General features: G+C 38.9%; 1 protein-coding gene across 4 annotated transcripts in view; it reads right to left on the minus strand.

Moving 5' to 3' along the window:
• The window catches only part of RIC3 (RIC3 acetylcholine receptor chaperone), a 66,684-nt gene that overhangs the window by 12,861 nt on the left and 37,611 nt on the right, over positions 1-16,212 (minus strand). For 2 of the 4 annotated variants that reach the window (XM_043580568.1, XM_043580566.1), the window contains exon 5: positions 6,846-6,994. In XM_043580568.1, coding sequence (XP_043436503.1) covers positions 6,846-6,994 — 149 coding nt within the window. Of the gene's footprint in view, positions 1-5,224; positions 6,193-6,845; positions 6,995-16,212 lie in introns of those variants that run through there. The other 2 variants (XM_043580569.1, XM_043580567.1) reach the window with 2 other exon arrangements.

Below are 16,212 nucleotides of genomic sequence, written 5' to 3' on the forward strand. Positions count from 1 at the left end.
TGCTGAAGGATGTCTGGGTTGTTTGCAGTTTGGGGCTACTACTAATAAAGCTGCTATGCATATTAATGTACAAGTTTTATGTGAACATAAGTCTTCACTTCTGAGGTTAATGCCCAGGAGTGCCACTTTCAGGTTGCACAGTGGATCTAGTTTCTCCACATCCTTGTCAGCATTTGGTGTTGTTAGTGTTTTTTTTACTTTAGTCAATCTGCTAGATGTGTAGTGGTATTTATTGTGATTTTAATTTGTATTTTCTTAGTGGCTAATGATGTTTAACATCTTTTCATGTGCTCATCTGCCATCTGTGTATCTCCTCTCTGGTGCAAGTCAGTTCATATCTTTTGCCCATTTCCTAACTGGATTGTTTATTTTTCCCTGTTTTGAGAGTTGTTTATATACTCTAGATATAAGTCCTTCGTTGGACATGTGATCTGCAAATATTTTCTTTCACTGTGTAGCTTGTCTTTTCATCACCTTAACGGGGTCTTTTGCAGAGCAAAAGTTCTGGATTTTGATGACATCCACTTATCAATTTTTCCTTTTATGAATTGTGTTTATGATGTCAAGCCTAAAAACTCTTTAGAAAATCCTTGGGACCTAGGATTAGGCAAATTTTTTCAAAAAAGGTTTATAGTTTTACCATTTACATTTATGTTGATGACCCGTTTTTAATTAATTTTTGTGTAACATGTAGACCTTGGTTTGATGATTATTTTTTGCTACGGATATCCAGTTGCTAGAGCACCATTTGTTAACTCCACTGAAATGGTTTTGTAACTTTGTCAAAAATCAGCTGTACATATTTATGTGGTTCTGGGTTCTCAGTTCTTTGATCTAGGTGTCTGGTCCTATACCAGTATCACACAGTTTTGATTACTGTAGCTATATAATAAGTGTTGGAATCAGGTAAACTAATTCCTCCAATTTTCCAAAATTGTTTAGCTATTCTATTTTCTCTGCTCTTCCGTATACATTTTAGAAGAATCTTGTCCAGGGGAGCCTGGGTGGCTCAGTTGGTTAACCTCCAGCTCTTGATTTTGGCTCAGATCATGATCTCACAGTTCATGAGTTCTGTGCTGACAATGCAGAGCCTGCTTGGGATTCTCTCTCTCCCCATCTCTCTGGCCTCTCACTCATGCGCACTCTCTCAAAATAAACTTTCAAAAATATATAAATAAAATTGATATCAACATATTCTTTACTATTATGTAGAAATACAAAGATTTTTGTATTTTTATCTTGTAATCTAACACATGCTGAATGCACCCCGGCAGTTTTAAAAATGGATTCCTTGGGGTTTTCTACAAAGGCAATCACGTAATCTTCAAAGAGGAGAAGTTTTGTTTCTTCCTTTTTAATCTGTATGACTTTTATTTCCTTTACCTGCCTTACTACACTACCTATTTTTTTGGATTATGCTGAATAAGAGTAGTCACCCTTGCCTGTTCCCAATCTCAGGGGGAAAGCATTTATCTTTGATCATTAAACAAAATGCTAGCTGTAGGTTTCTGTAGATTCTCTTTATCCAGTTGATGAAATTCCCCTCTTCCTAGTTTTCTGAAAGTTTTTATTATGAATGGGTCTTGTAATACTTTTATGCTCAAGAAATCCTTTCCTGCTAAAAAGCCAGTACATATTCACAACCATTTTTTCTATTTTTTAAAGGTTCTTCTTTATCCCTAACTTAGTATATCCAGAATCACTTCACTGTTAAATGTGTAGGCTCTTCAGCTCTAGCAATGATGGAGACAAGGGGACCCTTTTCTTTAAACACCTAGAAAACCAGATGAAAAATATGACGCACTGATTTCTAAGCATTACTAAGTAGTGTAGCATGATCCCCGAGAAAAGGGAAACCGAGCCCAGTGGTCTCACCGAGCTGGGAAGATAGACTACAATTTAGGGAGACCAGGGCAGCTAGAATTTACAGGGAAGAATACTAGAAAGAAAGAAGCTTTGCAGAGAAAGATCCCCAGGGATCTTCAGAGACAACTCTTCATGCTTTTAATGGAGTTCTGATGTGTGCATCTATGTGAAGGAACTACCCAAGGCCAGGAAAAAACTACTGAAAGGCCTCAAGATTCTTAGAGCTCATACATAGCTGGGAATAGTTCATGTTCCTACTAGCCAGAGTAGAAAGACATTGTGGAGCATCAGACAGAATCTTGAGGTTATTGCCTTACTAGTGGGGCTAAATTAGCCACAGTAAAGGTTGCTCTGGACCCATTCTCACAAATCTTAAAAACAAGCCTGAAGGAATCTGGTACCTGTGTTAAAAGTATTTTAATGGATTTCTGGTAACTTAACTGTGTTAAAAGTAAGTCCAACAGCTATGTAAAGTACTAAAACAAAATACAGAATCCAACGGTGTAAAATTGGCAATATCTATCATCCAGTCAAAATTTAGCAGGCATGCAAAAAGGGCAATGAAATAAGAGGCCATAGCAGGGAGAAAAATTATTCACTAGAAACAGACCCAGAAGATAAGATCAGCAGCCAAGACTGTTAAAAAGCTATTACAAATATGCCTCATATTTTTAAGAAGGTAGAAGACTATATGAATATATAAGAAATGGGGGGCACCTGGGTGGCGCAGTCGGTTGAATGTCCGACTTCAGCCGGGTCACGGTCTCGCGGTCCGTGGGTTCGGGCCCCGCGTCGGGCTCTGGGCTGGTGGCTCAGCGCCTGGAGCCTGTTTCCGATTCTGTGTCTCCCTCTCTCTCTGCCCCTCCCCCATTCATGCTCTGTCTCTCTCTGTCCCAAAAATAAAAATAAAAAACGTTTAAAAAAAAAAAAGAAATGGAATATGAAATCTTTAAAAAAGATCCAAATGGAACTTCTAGAAATAATAATATCTGAATTAAAAATACACTAAATGAGATGGAGAGATCATATACTACTGAAAAGATTAACAAACTTAAAGGCACAGTAAGAATAATTATTCAAAATTAAGCACAACATGAAAAAAAAAGAACGGACCATACATTGATATTGACCTGTAAGGACAATATCAAAGGTCTAACAAATGTACAACTAAAGAACCAGAAGAAGGAGGGAAGGAGGGAAGGAGGGAAGGAGGGAAGGAGGGGAGAGAGAGAGAGAGAGAGAGGGAGGGAGGGAGGGGTCATTAATAACAGCCAAAGTGGTTGGGGCAGGGGAATCAATCAAGGATCTAGGTTTTCACCTTAAGAAACTAGAAAAAAAATAGTGAATTAAACCAAAAGAAAGGAAATAGTAAACAACAGAAATCAATGAAACAGGAAACATAAAAGTAGTAAAACAACAACAAATGAAACCAAAACATAGTTTTTTGAAAAGATAAACCTGTCACCAGTCTGACCAGAAAAAATTTAAATTAGAGAAAGAACAAATTACCAGTATCAGGACAGAACAGAGAACATCGCTACAGATCTTACATACATTAAATGAATAATAAGGTAATATAAACAACTTTATACTAATAATAGATATGACAATTTGGATGAAATATGTAAATTCCTTGAAAGAAATAAACTATCAAAGCTCAGTCAAGAAGAAATAACCTGAACAGCACTGTATCTATTATAGAAATTAAATTCATAGTTATGTAAATCTTACCAAGATAACTCTAGGCCCCAATGGTGTCATCAGAAAATTCCATACTTAAGAAAAAAATAGCAATTATGCAAAGTCTTCTAGAAGATAAAAGAAGGAACACATTGCAATGCATTTTATGAGGCCAGCATTACCATGAAATCAAAACCAAAAAGATTACAAGAATGAAAAACTATAGACCAATTTTCCTAAACACAGAAATAAAGAGTCCTTAGCAAGTTGAATCTAGCCATATAGAACATCATGACAAAGTAGAGTTTATCCCAGGAATGTAAAGTTGTTTAAACATTCAAAAATCAATGTAATTCACTGGATTAACAGATGAAAACAAAAATAATATGATCTCAGTTGACAAAAAGTGTTCACAAAAATTCCGTTATCTATTCATGATTAAAAACTCTTGGCAAAGCAACACTAGAAGGACACTTCCTCAGTCTGAAAAAGAGCATCTGTGAAAAACCAAAAAACAGCTCACATCACACTAATGGAGAATGTGTGAGTGCTTCCCCCTAATATCAGGAAAGCAAGGATGTTTGCTCTCACCACTTCTATTCAGTATTGTGCTAGAGTTTCTAACCAATGCAGTAAGGCAAGAAAAATAAGAGACATACAGATTGGAAACTCAGAAGTAAAGCTGTCTTTATTCACAATTTGATTCTCTATGTAGAAAATTCTACAAAATCTAATCCTAAGAAATCTAAAGAGAAAAAAAAAGCTACTAGAACTAAGTGTGTTTAAAAAGGTTATAGGAAACAAGGTCAGAATACAAAAATAAATTGTATTTCTAGGTAGTAGCAGTAAGCCATTCGAAATTTTACACTATCACCGAAAATAGAAACTACTTAAGCACAAGTTTACAAAACATGTGCAAGACCTATACACTGAAAACTATAAATGCTGCTGCGAAATTAAAGATCAAATAAATGGTATAATATAAAATGTTCATGGATTTAAAGATTCAGTATTGCCAGGATGTTAATTCTTCCAAATTGACCTAAAGATTCAATGTGATGCCAATCAAAATCTCATTGGGCTTTTTCATAGAAATTGACATACTGATCCTAAATTTATCTGAAAATGAAGGGCTAGAATAACCAAATAATTCTGTAATAAAAGGAAAAAAACAAAGTTGAATTTACACTACTGGATTTCAAGACTTAATATAAAGACACAGTGATAAAGACATTGTGATACTGGTTTAAGTATAGGCATGATTTCACACATGTGACATTTAAGAAAACAAATGACCAAATAAAAAAGAGAAACAAAAAAAACCAGACTCTTAAATTAGGGAGAACAAACTGGTGGTTGCCAGAAAGGTGGGTGGGCAATGGATGAAATAGGTGAAGGGAATTAAGAGTACACTTATCATGGTGAGCACTGAATAACATACAGAATTGTTCAATCATTATATTTTACACCTGAAACTAATCACACTGTGTATTAATTATACTTGAATAAAAGAATTCTCGGGGCGCCTGGGTGGTTCAGTCGGTTAAGCGTCCGACTTCAGCTCGGGTCATGATCTCGCGGTCCGTGGGTTCGAGCCCCGCGTCAGGCTCTGGGCTGATGGCTCGGAGCCTGGAGCCTGCTTCCGATTCTGTGTCTCCCTCTCTCTCTGCCCCTCCCCCATTCATGCTCTGTCTCTGTTCCCAAAATAAATAAACATTAAAAAAAAAATTAAAAAAAAAAAAAAAGAATAAAAATTCTTAAAAAGCAAATCCAGAATAGACCCACACATACATAGTCAACTGAATATCAACATGCCAAAGTAATTAAATGTAACAAAATAAGTAGAAATAATTGTACATAAACTTGGAAAAAAATTAACCTCAGTCCTAATGCCTCACACAAGATAGAAGAACTAGCTCAAAATGGATCATAGGCCTACACAGAAGCTAAAACTACTTTTCTAGAAGAAAAACATAGAAGGCAAACCTTCAGTTAGGCAAAGATCATAAAAGAAAAATGATAAGCTGAACATCAAAATAAAACTTCTGCTCTTTGAAAGATGCCACTAAGAAAATAAACAGCAAAACCACAGTTTAGGAGAAAATATCTGTAAAATACATAACTGATAATAAACATATCCAGAATATGTAAAGAACTCTTGCAACTCAATAAAAACAATCAACCCAATGAAAAAACTGGCCAACAATGTGAACACTTCACTAATGATATAGAGGTGGCAAATAAACACATTAAAAAATGTTCATCATCATCATCATCATCATCATCATCACTGGGGAGATGCAAATTAAAATCACAAGTGGGATACCACCATTCATTCACTAGAATGGCTAAAATTAAAAAGACTGACAATACCAAGTGTTACCAAGGATGTGGAGTAACTACAATACTCATACGTTGCTGGCCGAAGGCAAAATGATGAAGCTATTTTGGAAAGCAGGTTGACAGTTTCTAAAAATGTTCAATACACACTTAACTTTTTAAATAAAAATCCAGAAACCTAATTCCTGGGTATATACTTAAAAGGAATAAAAACATACATCCACAGACTTGTATGCAAAAGTTGATAGCAGCTTGATTCATAGCAGCTCAAAGCTGGAAACAACCCATATGTTCCTACACTAGTGCCTGGAGAAACAAACCACAGTATATCCGTGTAACAGAATACTACTCAGCAATTTAAAAAAGTGCTGACACACTCAACATGTGAATCTCTAAAGCATTATGCTAAATCAAAGAAGCCAGAAACAAAAGCACATGTGCAATATGATCCATTTATATAGAAAAGGTAAAACTGTAGGAACAGAAAGTGGTTAAGTTGTTGCCAGGGCAGAGTAAGGGATTAGTTGCCAAGGGGGAGGGAACTTACTGAGATGTTAACGTTATCACGATTGTGGTATAATCATACCACTTGACACATTTGTCAAAACTCATCCAACCACACACTTAAAACTGGTGAATTTTATTGTATTTACATTTTATGTTTTTTTAGGTTTTTATTTACTATTTATTTTCAGAGAGACAAAGAGTACAAGCTGGGTAGGGGCAGGGAGAGAGAGAGGGAGAGAGAGAATCCTAAGCAGGCTTCACACTGTCCACACAGAGCCCGACGCTGGGGCTCAAACCCACTTAACTATGAGATCATGACCTGAGCCGAAATCAAGAGTTGGACACTCAACTGACTGAGCCACCCAGGCACCCCTACGTTTTATTTTTTAAAAATTTGTAAGAGCTCTTTTCTGGGCTGACAGCTAACCAAGAAATGATAAGACATTGTTTACCTTCCCAGTCTTCCATGTAAGGGGCTTCCTCAGCTTCTTTCTCTGGAGTGGGTCTGTCAGTGAATTTTCCTTCTTTCATGACCCTGGTGATTTCTCGGAGCTGATGCAGCAAACGTTTTTCTTGGTCAGAAGTCACAGTCTGTGCTCTGCTTAGAAATATCAGACAACCCAGCCATTTAATGGTAAATACTGCTGGGCAATAAATATAGGCAATACTATGATCTGTCTGGATCCTAGAATAGGAAGTCCAACAGCAACAGATAAGTATTCTAGGAATTGATTATGGAATTGCATAGCTGATGACTAGGTATGTTAGTTCAGTGTTCTGATTTTACAAATGCAGACACTAAGGCCCAGAAAAGATCAAGTGTTTGCTCAAGGTCTCACAATGAATTATGGTCAATACTGGGACCAGACCCAGATGTTTCAGCTTTCAGTTTCAGTTCAATCTCTAAGAAATTTCACCATTACTCTTATTACCCATTTACTACAAGCCACTTTTCTTTGAAGCAAGGTCATTAAAAGAAAATATGCTGGCCCATTAGCCTTAACTAGGGAAAAATATGCTACTAGGCCAACCCTGGAATCACCAGGCTGCATCTATTTGTGCAGAAATAGAGATATGCCCTAACATTTCAGATTTAGGTCATTCTGAATCAATCACCTAGACCAGAGAAACTGAAGCCCACAGAGGGGGAATTCCACATTTATTCTTATGTCTAGTTAATGTCAGCACTTGAACTATGACTGAAGTCCCCTGACTTCTGATAGCATTCTATACAATTTTTTTAAAAGTTTATTGAGAGAGAGAGAGAGAGAGAGAGGAAGAGAGAGAATCCCAAGCAGGCTCCATGCTGTCAGCAGAGAGCTTGATGCGGGGCTCAAACTCATCAACTGTGAGATCATGAGCTGAGCTGAAACCAAGAGTTGGACACCAACCAGCTGAGCAAACCAGGCACCCCTCTATGCAATTCTTAAAGCATAGTGCTCGAGTTCCAGTTTAGAAAACCTGGATTTGAGTCCCAATTTAACTGGACAGTTCTAGGTACATGTCTGTAAAAATAAGATGAGGCTCAAGGATAAAGGCAGGACTATTTTCTTTGAGACAGAAGCACTGCATCACACTCATAGGCAGACAAGGTTCTACTTGGAAGATGGAGAACTGGTTTGGGACCGGTATTAAGCAGGATTTAACAGAAGCTATTTATTCTCTTCTTAAAAATCCAGAACATTCAGAGGCCATATAACACTCCTGAAGGAAAAATGACATTCAATACTGGCCTCATGGAGGTGCCATCAATTTTTCTAATCAGCTAGTCTGAAGCCTGTGTTTTTATCATTAGTGTAACAAACTTAAACCTTAATGACTAACAGGAAAAAAGTGTTTCTCCCTCCAGTGTTAAGATGGATCCTGAGAGGGGCGCCTGGGTGGCGCAGTCGGTTAGGCGTCCGACTTCAGCCAGGTCACGATCTCGAGGTCCGTGAGTTCGAGCCCCGCGTCAGGCTCTGGGCTGATGGCTCAGAGCCTGGAGCCTGTTTCGGATTCTGTGTCTCCCTCTCTCTGCCCCTCCCCCGTTCATGCTCTGTCTCTCTCTGTCCCAAAAATAAAGAAACGTTGAAAAAAAAATTTTTTTAAAAGATGGATCCTGAGAGACTTAACAGAAACCCATGGGGGAGGGGAAGGAGAAAAAAAAAAAAGAGGTTAGAGTGGAAGAGAGCCGAAGCATAAGAGACTCTTAAAAACAGAACAAACTGAGGGTTGATGGGGGGTGGGAGGGAGGGGAGGGTGGGTGATGGGTATTGAGGAGGGCACCTTTTGGGATGAGCACTGGGTGTTGTATGGAAACCAATTTGACAATAAACTTCATATATTGAAAAAAAAATAAAAATAAAAAAAATAAAAAAATTAAAAAAAAAAAAAAGATGGTAACTGACGGTGCAACATTTTCACAGACCTCAGTGGGAGGAAAACAAAACCACCATGAGCTCTACTTTTTCCACACTAAATGGCCTCAAAGCCATGAACTGAAGAAGCCTGTCTGTTACATATTCAGCTAAAATCTTACATTTATTGGGCCTCTTACAGCTCTATTCCTCCTATCAGTACAGGAGTCCTGACTTGTCACAACTGCTCATCAGCTCTACATAACTCCTAATTCTTACTATTAAAACAAGATGCCCCCCTCTGTGAGGGGCATCTGGGGTAGCTAGGGCACCCCTAGCTAAGAGAGCTTATGTGCTAGTATTAAAAATATATAAAGAACTTATAAAACTCAACACCCCAAAAACAAATAATACAGTTAAAAAATGGGCAGAAGACATGAAAAAACATTTTTCCAAAGACAACGTACAGATGGCCAACAGACACATGAAAAGATGCTCAACATCACTCATTGTAAGAAAAATACAAATCAAAACTACAATGAAATACCACCTCACACCTGTCATAATGGCTAAAATTAGCTACACAGGAAACAAAAGATGTTGGTGAGGATGCAAAGAAAGGAGAACCCTCTTGCACTGTTGGTGGGAATGCAAACTGGTGCAGCCTCTCTGGAGGACAGTATGGAGAGTCCTCAAAAGATTAAAAATAGAACTACCCTATGATCCAGCAACTGTACTACTAGGTATTTACCCAAAGGATACAAAAATACTGATACATGCACCCTGATGTTTACAGCAGCGCTATCAACAATAACCAAATTATGGAAAGAGCTCAAATGTTCATCAACTGATGAATAAAGATGTGGTATATGTATATAATGGAATATGATTCAGCCATAAAAAAGAATAAAATCTTGCCATTTACAACAACATGGATGCAGTCAGAGAGTATTACGCTAAGCAAAGTAAGTCAGAGAGAAATACCATACGATTTCACTCACATGTGGAATTTAAGACACAGAGGAACATGGTGAGGCAAGGAGAGGCAAACCATAAAACAGATTTTTTTTTTAATTTTTTTTAACGTTTATTCATTTTTTTGAGACAGAGAGAGACAGAGCATGAATGGGGGAAGGTCAGAGAGAGAGGGAGACACAGAATCTGAAACAGGCTCCAGGCTCTGAGCTGTCAGCACAGAGCCTGACGCGGGGCTTGAACTCACGGACCGCGAGATCATGACCTGAGCCAAAGTCGGACACCCAATCGACTGAGCCACCCAGGCGCCCCTAAAACAGATTCTTAAGTATAGAGAACTGAGAGTTGCTGGAGAGGAGATGGATAGGAGGATGGGTTGAATGGGTGATGTGTACTAAGGAGGGCACTTGTAATGAGCATTGGGTTTTCTATGTTAAGTGATGAATCACTAAATCTTAGACCTGAAACTAATACTACACTGTATGTTAACTAACTGGAATTTAAATAAAAACTTGGAAGAAAAAAAAAGCCTATGTGTTTATCACAAAGCTCTTACTCTTGGGCTGCACATGTTACTTCTCTGGACTGTCCCCAGGGCATTTTGGTTTTTACTTAATGAAACAATCTGGACTATGTTTCCTAACTCCTAGAAAACCAGAACCCCTAATTTTAAAAGGAATTGCTAGGCTAGAAGCAGAAACAGGCAACTGAAGCATTCTCAGAATCTAAGTTAAAGCATCCTCTTTTACCTCTGAACAAATATATTCCTATTGTCCATATCATGTATTAGGCAATTTATCATGGCCCACCTTACATCTTCTGAATTTATGTAATGAATATTTTCATAGATTCCTCATTGTCTCAATTTGGTTTGATAGTCATGGAAGGCACTGATAAGTTCAGGATGGTGTAGGCACAGTGCCATGAACATTGCAAGTGCTCAATAAATATGTGTTAGTTTAATTGGTCCCCATTTCCTTACCATGCATTTTCTCCCATCTTCTAGAAATCTGGCTTCCACTCCATCATTTTACCACAACTTGTGAAAATCATCAATGATACTTTACTCAAGTCCAAGAATCTTTTCTTCACATCTCATTCTTCTCTGTACTGTGAACTATCCTTTCCTTGAAATGTTCTCTTCCCTTGGCCATTGAGACATTCGTAATTCCTCCCACTTCTTTTAACCATCCCTTGGATCTCTGATCCTGGCTCACTTTCCCCCATCCACCTCCTAAACACATGGTTTTCCTGAGGGATCGATCCTTGGGCTCTCATTTCATTCTTATAGTCATGCCTTCAGGAAGCTAACCCAGTATCACAAATTAAACCACCACCTCTACATAGATGATGCCCAAACTCTACCTCTAATCTTGACTTTTCACATGAAAACCAGTATCATCTAGGCATTTCCACTTAGAGGTCTTGCCGTTAATGAAGTTAACCTTAAATTCACTCTTCCAGGTCCTAGTTGGCCCAGGATAAGGAAAAGCTGCATGAGCAGCCAGGTTTGGAGAAGTTGGGAATGGCAGATTCTAAGATGCTAGAAAAATGGAAGTTCAAGTTGGAACTTTTAAGTTTTATAAAATCAGAGGAGCCATCAAGTTCTGAATCCAAAAGTAAAGCATGGAGAGAATGAAACAGTTTTTAACATCATTCAGGACTAGAACAGAATTCAGACCAGCAAAAGACTGCAGGCTACTGCCACACAGTATGATGCGCCTTACAAATCTGATCTCATCTTTCCCCATGGCCCTTACTCTTACCTCCAACCAAATGACTTCCAAATTTGTGTCCTTGTTCCTGACTTCAATACCCAAGTTTCCTATCGTTGTTGTAGATCATACATAACATGTTCTGATGGCACCTCAACCAAATTCAAAGCTGAACTCATGATCTCAATCCCGAAGTCTCATCTTCTTTCTCCTCTTCTGTGTTTTTATCTTGGTTGATATCATAACCTTCCTTATAGTTTGGGCTATAAGTCCTCCCAACTCATCTGTAGTTCTTTCTTCTCCTTCACTGCTCTTACCTAGTCTTCCTTTGGGGGAACAAATTCCTTTTCTGCTCATAAAGCAAAGGTTAAAATGAGGCTATACATCCCCTCACCTCTCCCCTTCAAGGGTGGCCACATGGCCCATAGACAATCATCACACTCCATCCCTTGGTTGCAGTGACTGATTCAGTGATATATACAGGATCCAAGTTAGGGTAACTGTACTTTCTCCTAAGACTCGGTCTTGAATGCAGCAAAGCCAGATCTGAAAACTTTTCATATTAATTCATTCTACCATCAGTCCTTGAAGAGACTGTCCATTTGTTCCTTCCTCTAAATCCCCAGAGCTGCTCTGGTTCCCACTCTAAAACCTGGATCTTCAGCTATTCTTTTGATATTGTGACCTACCCCATACTTTTCCAATAAATTCTGTCACCTTCTCCAAGTTTTTGCTACCCAGAGTTGGCTGTTTGCTATCAAGGAAACCCTGAAAACAGCCTGTGATTTTTTTTTAGTTTTTATTCACTCATTTATTTATGTAACCTCTATACCCAACATGGGGCTCGAACTTACAACCCTGAGATCAAGAGTCACATGCTCTTCTGACTGAGCCAGTCAGGTGCCCCCAGCCTAGGACTTTTTCCCCCCTCCATCAAGTCCCCTTAATTTGGCCCCTCATTTCCACTCCCACTGGCCTGTTTATTACCTTTTGCTAGAACTTTTTCAGTAACCTTCTAACATGTAGTCACTCTACATATCACTAGAAGAATTACTTTTCTAAAGCACAGAAGATCATGACATTTCTCTTCAAAAGCCTTCAGAGGCATTCCACTATAAAGACAGAATTCCAAATTTCTCAGCCTACCATTCAGGGCCTTCCAGTCTGGGCCTAGTTTACTTTTCTAATTTCTTCTCCCCTTACTTACCTCCCTACCCATTTACCGCAGCCCTGATGTTCTCCACTCTAGTTACCTAGGACTACATGCTATTCCAAAACCATGTATTGACTCTTTCACCTTGTTTGCTGCTTATGCCACCCTCTCACTCTGAAACATTCCCACCCCCCGAACTCTGCCTGTGGAAATCCTTTCATCCTATAAAGGCTTATACAAATTATTTCTTTTCCATAGAGCTTCTGTGGTAGACAGAATGATGTTCCCTTCTCCACTCCCCAAATAAGTCCACATCCTAACCCTGGAACCTAAAATGATACTACTTTATATATCAGGAGACTTATGGTTGCAGATAGAATTCAGGTTGCAAATCAGCTGGCCTTAAAATAGAGAGATTATCCTGGGTTTCCTGAGAAGGCACAATGTAATTATAAGGGGTCCTTAAAGATGGAGGACAGAGGCAGAAGAGGTCAGAGTAATATGATGTAAGAAGGTCTCAATCCACTATTGCTGGCCTTGAAGATGAAAGAAAAGGTCCACTGAGCCAAGGAATGTGGTCTCTAAACGCTGAAAAAGACAAGGAAATGGATTTTCCCCCAGAGCTTCCAGAAGGAAATGCAGTCCTGCCACCTTGATTTTAGCCCAGTTTAAGACTTCTAACATAGAGAACTGTGAAATAATAATTGTGTGTGGTTTTAAGGCATTGTTTGTGGTCATTTGTCACAGTGGCCATAGAAAACTAATATACATCCCCGGAGTATAGTTGCCTGAGATATAGTTCCTTATAGAGAAAATAATACCTGCCATTGACAACCACACAGGGCTGCACAGAACAAATCAAGCTAGGTGCCAAAGAAGATATTCTTATTATTGCTGAAATGGCCTGCTTTATTTAAAGTACTTTCTTTATATCTACCTCATTCATTCTTTCAACATATACTGACGTTGTCAGTGCACCAGCACTAGGAATAAAAATTTGAACAATAAAAATTTCCTGTCTTCAAGAAGGTTATGGGGCATTAGGGAGGACAGAAACGTTAATGGAAGATCAGAAAGTAATAGGATGCTTAATATATTCAGCAAACCTAGGTGGCATGGGAGCACACCAGAGGGATGTCTGAGTTTGAGGTTCAGGGATGCTGAGAAAAAATGATGTCTAAGTTGAGACCTACAAGAGAGAGTTAAAAATGAGGATATATGGGATAGGGGTCAGGGAGACATTCAATAAAGGAGAAAAGTATATGCAAAGTCCTAGAAGCAAAAGCAGATGAGTATTTTAGAGGAAAAGCAAGTAGTCGTTGTGGCTGGAACACAGAGGGAGTGATGGAGAAAGCAACAAAGGTAGGTAGAGTCATGTCACCCACACCATGTAAGCCAGGTTAAAGATTCTGTACTTTAACAAGAGCAATAGGAACCCATTAAAGGGTTAAGAGACAAAAAGATAATCCATTTGTTTGGAAGAGAAAGCGAATCAAAGAGAGGCAAAATTAGAGAAGAGGAAACCACATGAGATACCACACAGGACAGTCCTGATCTATGTCAAAAGTCAAGGCTCAGGGCAAGATCCCTGATGAGCAAAGATGCAAAAACTTCAACAAAATATTAGCAAACCAAATCCAACCATACTTTAAAAGTATCATTCACGGGGCGCCTCGGTGGCGCAGTCGGTTAAGCGTCCGACTTCAGCCAGGTCACGATCTCGCGGTCCGTGAGTTCGAGCCCCGCGTCGGGCTCTGGACTGATGGCTCAGCGCCTGGAGCCTGTTTCAGATTCTGTGTCTCCCTCTCTCTCTGCCCCTCCCCTGTTCATGCTCTGTCTCTCTCTGTCCCAAAAATAAATAAAATGTTAAAAAAAAAAATTTAAAAGTATCATTCACTATGATCAAGTGGGATTTATTCCAGGGATGCAGGATGGTTCAATATCCACAAATCAATCAACATATACATCACATTAACAAAACAAAGGATTAAAACCACATGATCATCTCAATAGATGCAGAAAAAAACATTTGACAAAATTCAACATCTATTCACGATAAACTCTCAGCAAAGTGGGCTTGGAGGGAACATACCTCAACATAATAAAGGCTATATAGGATGAACCTACACCTAACATCATACTCAATGGTGAAAAAGTGGAAGCTTTTCCTCTAAGATCAGGAACAAGACAAGGATGTTCACTCTTGCCCCTTATTTTCAACATAGTACTGGAAGTCCTAGCCTCAACAATCAGACAAAAATAAATAGAAGGCATCCAAACCGGTAAGGAAAAAGTAAAACTGTCATTATTTGCAAATGACATACTATATACAGAAAACCCTGAAGACGCCACCAAAAAACTATTACACCTAATAAATGAATTCAGTAAAGCTGCAGGACACAAAATATACAGAAATCTGTTTTATAGAAACCTGCATTTCTATATACTAATAATGAAGTAGCAGAAAGAAAAATAAAATGTACGATTGCACCAAAAATAAAAGAGAAATAAATTTTTAAAAATATATTTATTTGTTTATTTTGAGAGAGAGACAGAGACAGAGAGAGAATGAGAGCAGGGGAGGGGGCAGAGAGAGAGGCAGAAAGAATCCCACGAATCCCAACACAGGGCTCGAACCCACGAACTGTGAGATTGTGACCTGAGCCGAAACCAAGAGCCAGATGCTTAACCAACTGAGCTACCCAGGAATAAATTTATTCCACCAAGGAATACATTTAAGGAAGGAAGTGTGTGTGAACAAGACTAACACCATCTTGTACAAATCCACTATGATGACCACTCTGTGACCTGAAGCCTTCTTCAGTACAGCACTACCCTCACACACATATTCTTTTTGTTTGGACACACCCTTAAGTAGACCCTTGGGGTATAAAATCCTTGAATCTTCTCTGGAGATAGGACTGTGATTCTGAAACATTTCTTCCCAGTTCTCCCAGAAATACTGCCCAATCTCCAGGGCTATAAAAGCAGGTCTTATGGGAAGTTGGTTGTGGAGATCTACTCATTTTGCAGCCACCCACAACACACTTCTGCTCATAGGTCCTTTTAATAAACCATTTATTGGCATCTGGATTCCTCATCCTTCCTCTTCGATCTTATGTCACCTCAGGCCTTTGGGGATCATTTTGCATATATCTCCCTTTCATAAATAAGGTGAAAGACCTATACTCTACAGCCTATAAGACACCAATGAAAGAAACTGAAGACAATACAAACAAATGGAAAGATACACCACAGTCACCAACTGGAAGAATATTGTTAAAATGTCTATACTACCCAAAGCAACCTACAGATTCAATGCAATCTCTATCAAAACACCAACGGCAGGGCGCCTGGGTGGCTCAGTCAGTTGAGCGTCTGACTTCAGCTCAGATCATGATCTCATGGTTTGGTCCTTGAGTTCAAGCCTGGAGCCTGTGTCCGCCTCTGTGCTGGCAGCCCAGAGCCTGGAGCCTGCTTCAGATTCTGTGTTTCCCTCTCTCTCTGCCCATCCCCCACTCATGCCCTGTCTCTCAAAAATACATAAATGTTAAAAAAAATTTTTTTTTAAAGAACAAAATACCAATGGCATTTTCACAGAACTAGAATATAAAAATCTGAATAGAACCACAAAACACCC

This window comes from Prionailurus bengalensis, chromosome D1 (assembly GCF_016509475.1).
Source record: "Prionailurus bengalensis isolate Pbe53 chromosome D1, Fcat_Pben_1.1_paternal_pri, whole genome shotgun sequence".
Lineage (NCBI taxonomy): Eukaryota > Metazoa > Chordata > Mammalia > Carnivora > Felidae > Prionailurus > Prionailurus bengalensis.